General features: G+C 53.4%; 1 protein-coding gene across 12 annotated transcripts in view; it reads left to right on the top strand.

The window, feature by feature from the left end:
* The window catches only part of Wdfy3 (WD repeat and FYVE domain containing 3), a 277794-nt gene that overhangs the window by 256157 nt on the left and 7649 nt on the right, over nucleotides 1-13988 (top strand). For all 12 annotated transcript variants that reach the window (XM_063249360.1, XM_063249363.1, XM_063249371.1 and 9 more), the window contains 9 exons: nucleotides 686-833; nucleotides 1646-1800; nucleotides 2562-2720; nucleotides 3984-4163; nucleotides 6351-6533; nucleotides 7447-7543; nucleotides 9804-10127; nucleotides 10822-10933; nucleotides 11221-11418. In XM_063249360.1, coding sequence (XP_063105430.1) covers nucleotides 686-833; nucleotides 1646-1800; nucleotides 2562-2720; nucleotides 3984-4163; nucleotides 6351-6533; nucleotides 7447-7543; nucleotides 9804-10127; nucleotides 10822-10933; nucleotides 11221-11418 — 1556 coding nt within the window. The remainder of the gene's footprint in view (nucleotides 1-685; nucleotides 834-1645; nucleotides 1801-2561; nucleotides 2721-3983; nucleotides 4164-6350; nucleotides 6534-7446; nucleotides 7544-9803; nucleotides 10128-10821; nucleotides 10934-11220; nucleotides 11419-13988) is intronic.

Here is a 13988-nt window from a genome sequence, read left to right as displayed (position 1 = left end):
TGGAAGAGGGCGGCACTGGGAGGAGGCGTGGGGTGCGTGCGTGTTTCTGGGACTCACCACAGCGCCAGAGCATGGTTCACCAACTTAGAAAGCCTGGGTTTTATGGGCACCGTGTCCCCAGCTCTGTGCCCTTGCTCTGGTGAGCGCTCCTCCCAGTTGCTCGTCTAAAAGCTCGGCAGTAAATGTTTGCAGTGTGTGTCTCGTTTTCACCACTTTAGGATCTGTAGATGTAACAGAACACTGGCCTGTGCTTCTGCCCAGAGCTAAGATAGAAAGAAAACACTTCTAGGTCTAGGGGCCCCACCTGTCCCATAGAGCAAGCATCTGGTTCACGAAGGATGATGGGGTTGTATCTGTGCGAAGTCTCACTTCATCTGAGTTCTAAGTCTGAGTATATGGGTTTTCTTTCGGAGAGTTCATTTAGCTCAGCACAGAACGTGGTCAGGACCCAAGCTTTAGGATCACAGTCCTGCCCCTTCCTAGTGAGGTCTGAGTTCTCTGGTGGTCTTAACCCTTTGAATTTCTTCCTTCCAGTATAAACTGGGCTCAGTACCAGTCTCTAAGGCTCATTGTGAAGCTGGGATGAAATAACATGGATTGCACCTGCCGTGTGTGCCAAGCCCTTGTGGTATGGCTAACACACGCTGGCTTCTGTTATCATCCCTGTCCTCTTTGTCCCTCCCAGTTGTTTAAGAAACCCCACCCCCCAAAGCGAGTCCGGAGCCGACTCAACGGTGACAATGCAGGAGTCTCCGTCCCTCCGGGCTGCACGAACGACAAGATCTTCTTCCATCACCTGGACAACCTTCGGCCTTCACTCACACCTGTGAAAGGTGAGCCCAGGGGAGGCGTGGTCACCTCGGTGTGAGGGGATGGTCTGCTGACCAGCCCCTGTCCACCAGTGACGGGGTTTGCTTTGCAGCAGTCCTACAGGTGGCAGTGAGGGCCATACATTTGTGTTGATGCTTAATGCTTGTTGGTGTTTATATTTTTTCCTATTTTTTGCAATGTCAACTTTGCCTGCAGGAAAAGAAATCTTTTTATCTTTATTTAAATAAAATCCTGCTGCACCGAAATAGAAATAAAGGAATCGTTTTTTCAGTGTGTCAACCAAAAACATCCATCTTTTGTTTAATGTTTCTGTGAGTTATCCAAAAGCATTGTTTTTGTTTTTCAGATAGAAGAGCTTTTCTGTTAAAATGAAAAAAAAAAACACATTTCATAAAGCTGTGTGGTTGTCAGTTCACAAAGATCAGCCTGGATACCTCAGTAGGTGACCAGCAGTCTCAGGCTTGGGCGGTGTCTGGGACTGTCCGGCCACTGCCCCTCAGGCTGTCGTGGGCTTTCCCAGAAGGTCCAGGCCAGCTCCTGCTCGGAAGTGTAAGACACTCAGTGCCTGTGGATCTGGGTCCCCAGGCCTTTGTGTGAGGCCAGGAAAGCCCCTCAGAACGTCCCTCAGGGCTGAGGGCGCCTCCAGCAGGTGTCACAGGGGCCGCAGGCCAGGCTCTGCTTCCGAGGCCTTTGGTATCAGTTCCTGTCGTTGGTTGCTTCATTTTCATATTCTAGGTCATTTTCCCATTCTCTGTGGGCTGCTAAAAGCGCTTCCCTGCCCCTGCCCTAATGCAATGATCTGTTTGTTCGGCAGAACTCAAAGAGCCTGTGGGACAGATAGTCTGCACAGACAAAGGCATCCTTGCAGTGGAGCAGAACAAGGTTCTTATCCCACCCACCTGGAACAAGACCTTCGCCTGGGGCTATGCAGACCTCAGCTGCAGGCTGGGAACCTATGAGTCAGACAAGGTTCGCATTGTTCCTTGCTTCCGAGTTCACCTTGTTCTCCAGGCCCAAATGTCCTGCAGTGGAGGGACCCTGGCCAGGGTCTGTATAGTCGCTGCCCCCCACCCATCCTGTCCAACTTCTCCCCAGGCCAGGGAAAGGAGCACAGCACTGCTCCAGGTCGAGATCAGGGAGCTGGCAGAGAAGCCAGCCCCTTTTGGAAAGTTGTGGGCGGTTCCCATCCAGCTGGCAGAGTTTCCTCCAAACAGTCATGGCCACAAGGGGCCCATTTCTGCCAACCAGGCCTAGCTGCTTTGGGCACACTTGGCATTTTAATTCTCTAAAATTGCTGAGAGAACACATTAGCCCTTCCCACAATGATCTTGGGAGGCAGGGTACCCGAGTTCGCCCACAGACGGTGCCCTGTTCCCTGGTGGGTGGTGGACAGATGTCACGGAGTTCACAACCTATGGTGCTGTGGTTACCGTCCTCCCTTCCTGCCTTTTCATCAGCTACAGCGACAAGCCTTTCACCAGGCCATCCCTTGGCCTTAGCACCAGAGGAATTGAACCCCATCTTGCCCCATGGAGACCCAGACCTGTACACTCCCTTCCCATCATGAGCAGAGTCCTTTTCAAGGTGGCCCAGGGCATGGATCAGTGAGAAGCTCTGGGGTCTTGGCCAGGCTCCGTGCAGATGAAGCTGGCCCAGGGTGAGAGCCAGGCCTCGCCCTCTACTGAGCGCCACAGGAATTCGTGCGTGTCTCATGGGTCTTCTGTCCACAGGCAGTGACTGTGTACGAGTGCTTGTCCGAGTGGGGCCAGATCCTCTGCGCCATCTGCCCCAACCCCAAGCTGGTCATCACAGGCGGCACAAGCACAGCAGTGTGCGTGTGGGAGGTGGGCACCTCCAAGGAGAGAGCCAAGAGCCTGGCGCTGAAGCAGGTGAGGTGCAGGGTGGACGCCCCAGAGGCCGACAGCCCCGGCCCCATGGTCAGGCACCATGCCCACACCCAAAAATGCCCTTTGCTAGGAAGGCCCTTCTTCTGGGGAGTTGATCAGAATATCTTGCTTCCAAACCCCAGCTAACTGTTTCTGGGTTTGAAATGTGAAGCAGTCTTTAGTTAATGTATTTTTAAAATAGTAATAAGTATTCAAAAAAGTTATAAGTACACTGAATCTTTAAACCCAAATTACATTTCTGTTGATTCACATTAATGTCTTTGCAGCTGTCTTGCAGTCAGCTGGCCCACCAAGCCCTGGTTCTCTTCCCCACCCATCACTCTGTCCGAGTGTGCCAGTTTCTGCCTTATTCAGTGCAGCTGGTGATGATTCTGCTAACACGTATTTCTGACCCCGTACTGTGTCTGAATCTGTAATTTTTGCTTCCAGCAAAAACCTGTCAAGTCATCCTGTAATATTTATGAGAGAATTTCTCATAAGGTGTTCTTTAAAGAAAGGGAATGCATCTGAGCAACTGTTTATGATGCGCATTTGAAAAGCAATGTGATAACAGTATCATCTGTGGAGCAATGGCTGTGTTCAGGGCACTGTTCTGGGTGTTTCAAAACTATAGCGCTCCATTCCTCCTAAACCTACAAGGTGACCAGCACACCTACAGCAGCAGCCAGTCTTGCTGGCACCCACCTGTCACCCCAGCACTTGGGAGGCTGAAGCAGGAGGATTGCTCAGACCGACCTGGGCAACTCGATGAGACTCTGTCTCAGAGTTAAATGTAAAAAGGCTGAGGTCGCAGCTCCTTTGTGGAGTGCTTGTCACACATGTGAGACCCTGGGGTCATTCTCAGGGACCACCAAAAACATAACCTCATACCAAAGAAACCTCACAAAATAGGCCCAGAGCCACACTTGGGATAAAGGCAGGATTTGAATTCAGGTCTGACTCCAAGGCCAGACCTGAACCTAGAGCAGTGCTGTCCTTGGTGTCCAGGGAAGGAGCTGAACTCCTTCACTGCTGGCCAGCAACCACCCATCTGGGCAAAGATGCCCCGGGTCCTGAGCCAGCCTGTGGGCCGAGGCCCAGGCAGCCCAGGAGAGAGAGGAAGCTCTGCTGCCTGCTTCTGGGCACCAGCTCAGGGGAGCCCCTCCCACAGGAGCCTGAGGTCTCCTGGTGCATCCAGGAGCCCCTGGGGTTTTGCAGGGGTCCTGGCATTGCCACCCACTGACTTGCCACCACTCTCCTTGGCAGGCCCTACTGGGCCACACGGACACCGTCACCTGCGCCACGGCATCCTTGGCCTACCACATAATCGTCAGCGGGTCCCGAGACCGCACCTGCATCATCTGGGACTTGAACAAGCTGTCCTTCCTGACCCAGCTCCGGGGCCACCGAGCGCCAGTCTCTGCCCTTTGTATCAACGAGTTAACGGTAAGCAGTGAGCCACCTGCTCGGCTTACGTCTAGGAGGACAAATGGCTCTGAGCTAGGGACACTTTAAAAATGACTCCTAAGCTGGGAGCCCCTCATTCTGTGACTACTGTGTTGTCTGAAAAGCAAATGGGTGTTAAAATGCAGAACTCAGCAGTGTTGTCTTAAAATCCATTTACTGCTACGTACTTGAAAAAGAGTAAGATTTTATTAAAATGAAGCAAAATGGTCTAGAGTAAGCTTTTTTAAAAATAAAGAACTTACTAAGCTGTTAGAATTCTGTTGAAATTTTTAGTGAAGTGTATTCAAATTCTTTATTGCACAAAGTTGGGTTCTCAGACATGAGAAAAATTGTTAAAAGATTCCCAAGTTATGCACTTACCCTCTCCTCTCCAAAGTATTTCATATAAAGTGAGTAAGTGATTCTGGCACTGACCTTTGAGTCCTACACATGCACACACGCTCATCCTGCCTGGCTCTCCTCTCCCTTTCCCACCACTTCCGTGACCCTGGGTGAAGCCTGCTCCTTCCCTCTTCCACACACACAACTTCTTTTGAAGGGCTGCTGTCCTATCTGCCGGAAGATGCCAGGTGTGTGTTTTCAGTCCGATATCTGGTAATTACTCTCAGGAAAAGGAATGAGAAAGGAATTCAGTGTCTGGTTCATGAGAGCAGGACTGCATCGGGCGGCAGCGAGGATGTCCCAGGCTGAAGAGTCTCTTTGGCTCTCGATGTATCAGGAAGGTTCGGGTATCCAAGCACCCGCTAAGATGGGGGCCCTAAGATGAGCACCTCAAGAGCTCTCCAGGGTGCAGGGCTGCTCAGGTCCAGGGCTTCACCCCATGAACTCGGCACACTGAGGCTGCTCCCGAATGTGAGAATTTCACTCTGGCTCCGTTGTTGGAGCCATTACTGCCCACCCACTGCACTGAAGAAGTTGCACAAATACCCCAGAAGCACTTAGGCTTCTCCTTTTTAAGATGTGCTTATCCTGTCTCTACCCTGCGGAGAGCTCCCCAGCATCCAGTCTGCTTTCCTTCAGTTTGCATTTGGGGACACACCTGTCCCCCAACATCAGGGTTTGCCCTCAGGTGCTTTCCTTGCAGCCGCTGACCAGGGAAAGTCTAGTGGCCACCTGTGGTCTCCCACAGAGTCCAGGGTCACCAGTGACACTCACCTGCTGACACAGACATGTGGACCGTGCCCTCTGCCAAGTACACAGTTCAGGTTGTGCTGTGTCTCCAGCCACCTTTGGAGAAGAATCGTGGGCAGGGCAGGCACAGGAGCCCCACCCTTGCCTGTCCTCCACCTTTGCTGGTCAGATTCTGGTGCTCTGCTGCCTTTGAGGACCACGTCCACATTCCCTAGGCCATCTGTGTCCCTGGGCTGTGCCGGGCTGGTCATTTCTGAAGCCAGCCCCTGGCCTTGGGACCATGCCGCCTTAGGATGGAGGGAAAGCACCGTGCAGCTTACGGCCTCGAGTCTAGACTGTTATGTCAGCAGGTGGCTTAGGCTGTTGACCCTCAACTTTGACGCCCTAAATCAGGGCTTGACCACTAACCCCAGGAGTCACGAAGGGTCTCACAGAAGTGTTGCCCATGACAGACACCTGCTGCCATTAGCCGTGGAGGATCCCAGCCCGCTGGCATCGGGAAGCCCTGTTCTTTTCTACTTCAGAACTCACGAGAACATAAGTGATTGCTTAGGCAGACATGACCCTGCTCCCCATTTCTTCTGTTTTCCCTGACTCTCCCCGCTCTGTTAAAATAAAGTCCTGGAGTATTACCAAGACTGTTTCATTTTTTGAAGAGGAGGCACAACCTCTCTGAACTGGAAATTTGTCTCCCACACTCAGTGCTTAGAGGTCGGTCCCGTGCTGTAAGAGTTAAGGGAGGAGGATTCCTACCTCTGGGTGGAGGGTGAGGATCCCGCAGCTGGGGGGAGCCCTGAGTGGAGTGAGATTCTCCCTTCTGCGCAAGCGGGGCCCAGCCCTACCTCTGGGTTCCAGCTGTGGGCTTGGCTGCAGCAGCCACCCCACTTGGAGCGCTTACGGCGCCTTTGTGGGAAGTCTTTTCTGAGTCAGCAAGCACCGAGTTCCACGGATTACTCAGCCTCTAGTCTGAGGCCTGAGATCCAGCATTTCCTGTAGGGGAATGAGGAGAGTGAGGGTCTCCCTTTCCCTCCCTAGGGGGACATCGTGTCATGTGCTGGCACATACATCCATGTGTGGAGCATCAATGGAAACCCCATCGTGAGCGTGAACACATTCACGGGGCGGAGCCAGCAGATCATGTGCTGCTGCGTGTCAGAGATGAACGAGTGGGACACGCAGAACGTCATCGTGACGGGACACTCAGATGGCGTGGTTCGGGTAAGGGGCTCCAAGAGGCCCTCTCACAGGATTGGCTCTTCAGGTCACTAGAAGCTCAGGAAACAAGACAGATTGTGATGTTGTTCGGCAGTGTCTCGCCCTGATCCCCCCAAGTCTCGACCACCATGTTACAGACACTGACCCCTGGGCAGCTTGACACAGGAGGTCACTTCCAGATGATCCCTGGGCCGGGCTGGGAGTGCTGTCAGTGTGGACTGTGAGCCCCAGATTTTGGGCCTGTCCAGGGGCTTCACTGGGGACATGGGAAACAGCGATGCCTCCTCTGCTGAGATCAGAGCTGGACACAGCTCAGCATGCACACCCACTCGTAGGCCAGCCTTGCAGGGTTCCACCCAAGGCCCAGAGTCTGCATGGTCTGTCTTTGTCCTGTCCACTGGATGTCAGGCCTCTACAGGAAGGAGAATTAGCGTAGACTTACCTCTGTGATCCACTCAGATATTTGAGTTTTTCTCTCTCACGCCTGTTTCCTTTAATTGTATGCTTGGGCAGAGCTGGGAGCAGCCACCCTCTCTGGTGTGTCCCTGCTATTGGCCGCCTCCCCGGATCTCTGGGCCAAGACCACAGAGCACTCATAAAAGCCCCCAGCCTCAGGCCCTGTGGATCCCACTGGCTACGGGCCTGCCTGGGCGTCTGCACTGTGCACTGGTACTTGCCAGGTGCGAAGCTCTTATTGGAAGCAGAGGTTCCTGTGCTGAGCAGAGCTGTGTTGAAGCTGCCCTGACCACACTGTCCTCTTCCTTCCACCCTGAAACGGCCACTGTGCAAGGCAGCCACTTCACATACACGGTCACAGGCGACCATTTACCAGCGAGCGTCCCTTCACCCAGTACCTGGCTGACTTCCTGCACCTGTTTTGTAACCATCTTTTATTCCCCTGCTTCCCTACGTGTAGTTTTGGAGGATGGAATTCTTGCAAGTCCCCGAAACACCAGCTCCCGAGCCTGCTGAAGTCCTAGAGATGCAGGAAGAGTGTCCAGAAACACAAATAGGTATTTAATGCTGCTCAGAACTGATCTGTCACTGTCTCCTCTCCTTTGGGGCTCACTGAGGGTAAGTGTACACCAGACAGAGTACACCTGAGCTGAGGCTGGAGGTTACTGCCTACCGGGCTCTCTCCTGCCCACCAGCCCACACCTGCAGCAGGTCAGCGCGTGTCAGCCTCCATAGCGCGCCCTGCATTTGGGCTTCCTGCAGTGCCAATGATGTAGCCTCCCTTGGCAAACACAAAGCAGATCTGGAGGGTATGGCCTGGCAGGTCAGACAGCTCTGCACCACATCTGGCACCACGTATGCCCTGCCTAGATCTGGCTGGCAGGGACAGGGTGGCACCACCTCTGTAAACTGTCCATGGAGGCAGGGCAGAGTCCACCTTCAGAATCCCTGCCCACACCTGCTTATAGAGGATTCCAGCTGAAGGAGAAGGTCCACTTTCTCTTTGCTAAGCTCTGGAGACCTTTCCAGGGAAAGATACAGCTAGATAATTTCCATAGGAAATAATGAAAATGGCCATGGGCCTGGGCCAAGGTGTGCTTGCCTGTTATGTCAAGAGCAGTGGCCTCCTGTGCAGAACAGCGGCTCCAGGACAGGACCAGGCCTCTGGTGTGACCCTCAGATTTCCTCTTCTGTGACTGATTCCATACACTGAGGACTCGGTGCCACTTGGGCAAGGCAAGGATGTTCCTAGGGGAAAAGCCTTGCTACCAGAGAGACAAAGCACGTCTCTGCGCAGGCTGAAAGCACTCTCTTCCCCTGCTGGAAAGCAGACAAGGTCTCACAGGGAGGCCCTTTGGATCCTTTCATTTCTTTTAACACAGTGAATGTCTACACCGTCAACTGCGCGCCCACCAGGGAGGTGTCTGGGTGTCTGGGTATCCGCGATGTAGAAATTCTGTTCAGCTCTGTAAGTGTTTGGAGATTTCCAGAAGCTGCAGACACTAAGGAAGGCTCCAGGGAGAAGCAGGCCCGTTTCCTGCCTTTAACAAAGGTGTAGCAGTGGCAGATGGATGAGTAAGTGGAGTGGAAGGAGGAAAGATTTGGGTGAAGAGCTTCTGTGTCCTCATCTTCCTCTGTCTTCTTGCTGTGGACAGAGCTTGGCAGAGGAGGCAGGGGAGAGCAGCCTGTGGGAAGGGTGGACCCCGGACATCAGAGGCTTCAGGTAGGACTTCAGTGAACAGAGAGATGTGCAGGGACTTGCTGGGAATCCCAGCCATCTCCAGGCCTGCTGTTTGAGGACCTGAGGGCACAGGATCATTAGCTCCTGGGGTACCACACTGTTCAGGTCTGTCTCCCAGACATCTACAGCGTGAGAAGTGGTAGATGATGTATTTGTCTACTAAGAAGAAATGTGTTCACAGGGCCTAGCACTTGCACGCTCACATTGTTGTTGTTGTTTATGCCGTGGCCCCATTGTGTCGCCCAGACTGGCTTAGAGTCTCTGTCTCAGCCTCCCGAGTGCGGGGTTACAGGCATGCACCACTACGCTTGGCTGCATGTGCTATTGCTTTCTCACCTTTTTTTCTCAGTGATACATACTTACTTCTCCTTTAGGAGATCTGATTGCACAAGAGCAAGAAATGCAAAGTGAGGAAATGCAAAGTGACAGTGGAAAGCAGAAAAAAACCGAAATGTCAGACTAAAGCTTCCATCAGGAACTCATTCTATTTGTTCTCATTTAGTTAGACTGCAGCAGGCGAGATACCGCACGTGAGCCCTTTCTCCCACGCCTGCCTCTGCTGCCTTCAGAAGGAGTGTGTAGATGTCAAAGCTCAGGGCAGGGATTTCAAGTACTTGCAAGGCACAGAACTGCCACAGAGTGTAAGAAAGGAAAAATGCTTTCAGCAGGGGGAATTGGGTGAGATTTTAGAGAAATGGTTTTGAAGCTTTGCCTTGAAAGTCAGCAGCATCAGAATGCAGACACTGGGAGGCCTCCGTAGAGCCAACACCAGGTGCAGAACCAGTGTGAGGAAGAAAGGCTGTGTGAAGAACACCTGAGGGCCCCCCAAGCAGACTGGACACAGGGAGTGACAGACACTGAGTGCCAGGCTGAGGGTTTTGCCCGAAGTAGCCTTCCATACAGGCTGCTCTTTGGCTGTCTTCAGTCCTGCTAAAAATTCCGGCTTTGTTTTCCTGTTAAACTTCACTGTAAATATTACGTGTCTCGTCTCTCACATCTGGTGGAAGAACGTGAGGAAACAAAGTGGGGCCTGGTTATGATGTGTCTGTTTCTGATTCCTCCAATGCTTCTCCCAGGGCAGGAACCCCAAGATGAAGACAGCAGCGACTCTGAAGCAGAGGAGGCAAGTGTCACCCAGGAGCCCAAGGAGGTCCCCAGCCAGCCCAGCAGCACCAGCCACAGGCCCCGGGCAGCTTCCTGCCGGGCCACAGCCACCTGGTGCACTGACAGCAGTTCGGATGACTCTCGGCGCTGGTCTGACCAGCTCAGCCTGGATGAGAAAGACGGCTTCATATTTGTGAACTATTCAGAGGGCCAGACCAGAGCCCACCTGCAGGCTCCCCTCAACCACCCCCACCCCAGCCCCATGGAAGCGCGGAGTTACAGCAGATTGAAACCTGGTACGTTGAAGTCTGGGGTCTTTTTGCCGTGTTCAAGTGGGCTGAGGGCCAGTAGGCCCAGAGAGTGGGTCCAGCTCCCGTAGGCTCCGGCTGCCCCTGATACATGCTGTGACCTGGGCCACCACCAAAGAAAGGCCTCCTGTGGTCCTTCCCACATAGAGCAGATTTAGTCTGTCCTATGAAGGTATGTTCAACATGCTGGGCAATGTTTAAAGAAGAAATACCTCAACCCAAAATATGCATTCATGCACCAATGGTGAAACCATGGAAACTTTTGAAAATAAGTGCTGGGCATGGTGGCACATACCTATAATCCCAGCACTCAGGAGGCTGAGGCAAGAGGATTGCTGTGAGTTCAAGGAGGCCTGCCTGGGCTACAGAGTAAGTTCAAGGCCAGCCTGAACTATATAGTGTGACTCTGTCTCAGAAAGACAAAAAGAAAAGAATCAGTTACCAAAAAAAAAAAAAACCTGCATTAGGAACCAGCCTTGGCCTGTAACATAGTGAGAGCAAGGTCTTGCAGGTTTCCCCTTCTCATCCGATTCTCTCATCCTGTGCTGCTCCGCCCTGGCCCCTTAGCTGATGTCCAGCTAGATGGTTCTCTCCAAGCAGCTCTAGCTATGTGCCAAGGCTCCCAGCCTCCGCGCTGCGTCCTTTCCTCTGTTCAGTGTGTCCTCTCTGCCTCCTGCCCCAGGGCACCGATGGGAGCGGCAGCTAGTGTTCAGAAGCAAGCTGACCATGCACACAGCCTTTGATCGCAAGGACAATGCGCACCCAGCCGAGGTCACCGCGCTGGGCGTGTCCAAGTGAGTGTGGGACCGTCTGGGCCCTCCCCCTTGGCATCACGTGGGTTATCCAGAGGAGCTTGCAGTTTCTCTGAAGAAGAAACACAGCCATCTATGGATTTTAATTCTCAACCAAAAAAACCCCTGTGTCCCAGTGTCTTCAGAGATCTGGCAGGATGCGACCCAAACACCACTGAGCAGAAGAGTCTTTGGTCTTGGCTCTGTGTTTGCCTCCTTGGCATTGTCCCCTGGGGACACTGCGGTCCCTCCCCAGCCCCCAGCCCAGCCCCCACCCTTGTCTCCCACAGGGATCACAGCAGGATCCTGGTCGGGGACAGTCAAGGCCGAGTCTTCAGCTGGTCGGTGAGTGACCAGCCGGGCCGCTGTGCCGCTGACCACTGGGTGAAGGACGAAGGTGGGGACAGCTGCTCGGGCTGCGCAGTGCGCTTCTCGCTCACGGAACGGCGGCACCACTGCAGGAACTGCGGCCAGCTCTTCTGCCAGAAGTAAGCAGGTGGCCAGGGCAGCTCTGCATGGTCTGGGGACCCAGGACCTCCTCCTTCCCCATTCCCTGGACACGACAGTTTCTGTCAGAGAAGGTGTGGGCGCCAGCTTGGGCAGCGCCTGTAGTATACACCTTCCCTGCCACTTGCATGGAGGCATGTGGGGCGTGGACATGACCACACAGAACCCTCCCCCACTCCTCACCCTTCCCCTGCGTGTCACCTGTCTCAAGCATGTGTCACCACTGACATCCTCACAGCACTGCTTTGGGTCCCAGCTGTCTGCTGCATTCTGTGTCCCCTCGGGCTCCCCTCCCCTTGTCTAACCCTAGCCTCCCTTCTGTTCTCATGGTATCTTTTCAGACTTATATAGTAGGGGAAACATATGGCGTTTGAAGGGTTTATTTCGCTTACAGTAGTATCTGTTAGTTCCATCCTTTTGGTGCAAATGTGATTTCCTTTATTTGGCAGAGCCATACACAGATACGTTATTTTTTTATCCATTCATCATTTAATGACAGGCAGCCAGGCTGGTCCCACACGCTGGGCTGTGAGTTGTGTCGCAGTGGCCGTGGGTATGCACGTGTCCCTATCATGTGCTGGGGGGTACCCCAAGCCCCCACCCCAAAGTGGGGCTCTGCCCTGAGTCCTCTGAGCCCCTCCAGACTGCGGCCCGGCCATGGAGCCGTACTTGTTTGCCTTCCCACCGACAGTGCACAGGGTCCTCGGTGGCTCTGACTATGTCCTGGGTTCGGAGGACCGAGCGCTGCTCTGACCAGCAGAGGTGGACCGCAGTCAGTCCCCTCAGGGCGGCACACTGAGCTTCCCCACACCCTCATGGGCCTTGCGCTCCTCCTCCTGAGAAGTAACCATCTGGTTCATTTGTCCAGTTACTGTTGGACTCTCTGACTTTTCACATCAGGTTTTTGAGACATTTACCACCTCTTCAGGCCACCTCCTCCCTCTCAGCCACTTCCTGTGCTCTTTAGAAACTTGTGGACTTGAGGTCCCATGGTTGACTCTTGCTACTGCCCTGGGTGCTGCAGGAGCCTTGTCAGGAAGACTCTGCCTGTGCCTCTGGCTTCAAGTGCTTCCCATGTTTTCTTCTAGCACTTTCAAAGTTTCAGGTCTTACACGCAAGTGTGTGATTCATTTTGAAGTGATTTTTGTGCAGTGTAACGCTAAGGTTCTGGTTTGAATCTTCTAGGAGTCCAGTTTTCCCACCACCTCTTGTAAAAAGGCCGCCCTTTCTCCTGTGTGTGGCTCGGGCTCCTTGGCCGAGTCAGCTGTCAGTGGTCATATGAGTTCACTTCCGTATCCTCTGTTCTCTTCCATTGTTCTGTGTCCATTGTGCAATTTTTATTGCTGTGGCTTTGTGGTATAACATGAAATCAGGTATTGTGATTTCCAGCCTTGCTCTTTTTGCGTAGGATTGCTCTTTATTGGACCCTTTGGATTTTCTTGTTCTGTTTTTTCTATTGGTAATGTGGGCAGTACTGGATAGATGCCTTCACTGTGTAGGGGGCACAGGTCTATGACTCATCTCCGTTCCCTCTATGTCCCTTGCCCTCCTCCTGTCCCCACTGCAGCATCTCTTGGCCCCGTTCCCATTTTAGAAGGTCTGTCTCCTGTGTCTTCTTATGCATTTGGGGTTGTTTCTCTATTCTGCATCTTGAGCTTACTTGTGAACTTGACTAGAAATCGCCAAATTACTGTCTCCACCTGTACTGTGGGTTTCTGCTGCCTCCACAGGGTAGGAGTTTCGTAAACTCTTCTGCATGGTAGGAGAGGCTTTTTCCCTGCTCCAGTCTGATAGCTAAGGAAACCTGTTGTTGTCCTCCCAGCGGTGTCGCTGAAGGGCACTTTCCTGTGCCTGCTGATGCCGGAGTTTCTCCTGGGCGCTCCTGGTACCCTTCTTCCCTGGTGGAGCTCTTTCTGTGGGCTGTGGGCTGTAGTCCTTTCACATAACCTCCGCCCGCCATCACCAGCCTGTGACTTCTGTTTTACCTTGGTTTTTTGTGTTCTCAAAGTGTGTGTGAGTGTGTGTGAGTGTGCGCTCAGAGCTTTCCCGGCTAGGAGGCTTGCATCCCGCACGGAGGGCTTCATGAGCAGGGTGTCGCTGCCACCTTGTGTCTGGGCCTTCTGCACACCAGCACCCAGGTCCCTGGCATAGCCTCCTTCGTTACGGCGCAGCAGAGAGGTCAGAGAGACGCTGGGGGTTCGGGCTGCTTGCTGGGAGGCGCTTGTGTAGAGACCCACTCCATTTCTTACCTGTGTGGGTGTTTTCAGGCTGGTGGCTGAGCTTCCGTAGGCAACACTGGGTTCAGCCGAGCCTGGCCAGGTGGGCTGGGCTGCTGCCTGCTGGGGTGACACTGAGGCCACAGGACTCTGCTGCCACCCTTCAGGGTGGCCTGAGGACAGCCAGCTCGCTCTGCTCTTCCTCTCTCCTGCACAGGTTCTCTCTGCCTGGTCTGCTCACGTGCTGCTGACAGCACTGTGACTCCTGGCTCTGCCTCTCCCTCAAAGTGCCTGGGCCTTCATTAGTGTCTGGCAGAGTCAGGTGTGGCAGGCCA

This window comes from Cavia porcellus, unplaced genomic scaffold, assembly GCF_034190915.1.
Source record: "Cavia porcellus strain 051 isolate PalLab524CR breed Dunkin Hartley unplaced genomic scaffold, mCavPor4.1 scaffold_5, whole genome shotgun sequence".
Taxonomy (NCBI): Eukaryota; Metazoa; Chordata; class Mammalia; order Rodentia; family Caviidae; genus Cavia; species Cavia porcellus.
The sequence above is the reverse complement of the archived record's forward strand: the minus strand, read 5'-3'. Positions and strand labels throughout refer to the sequence as shown.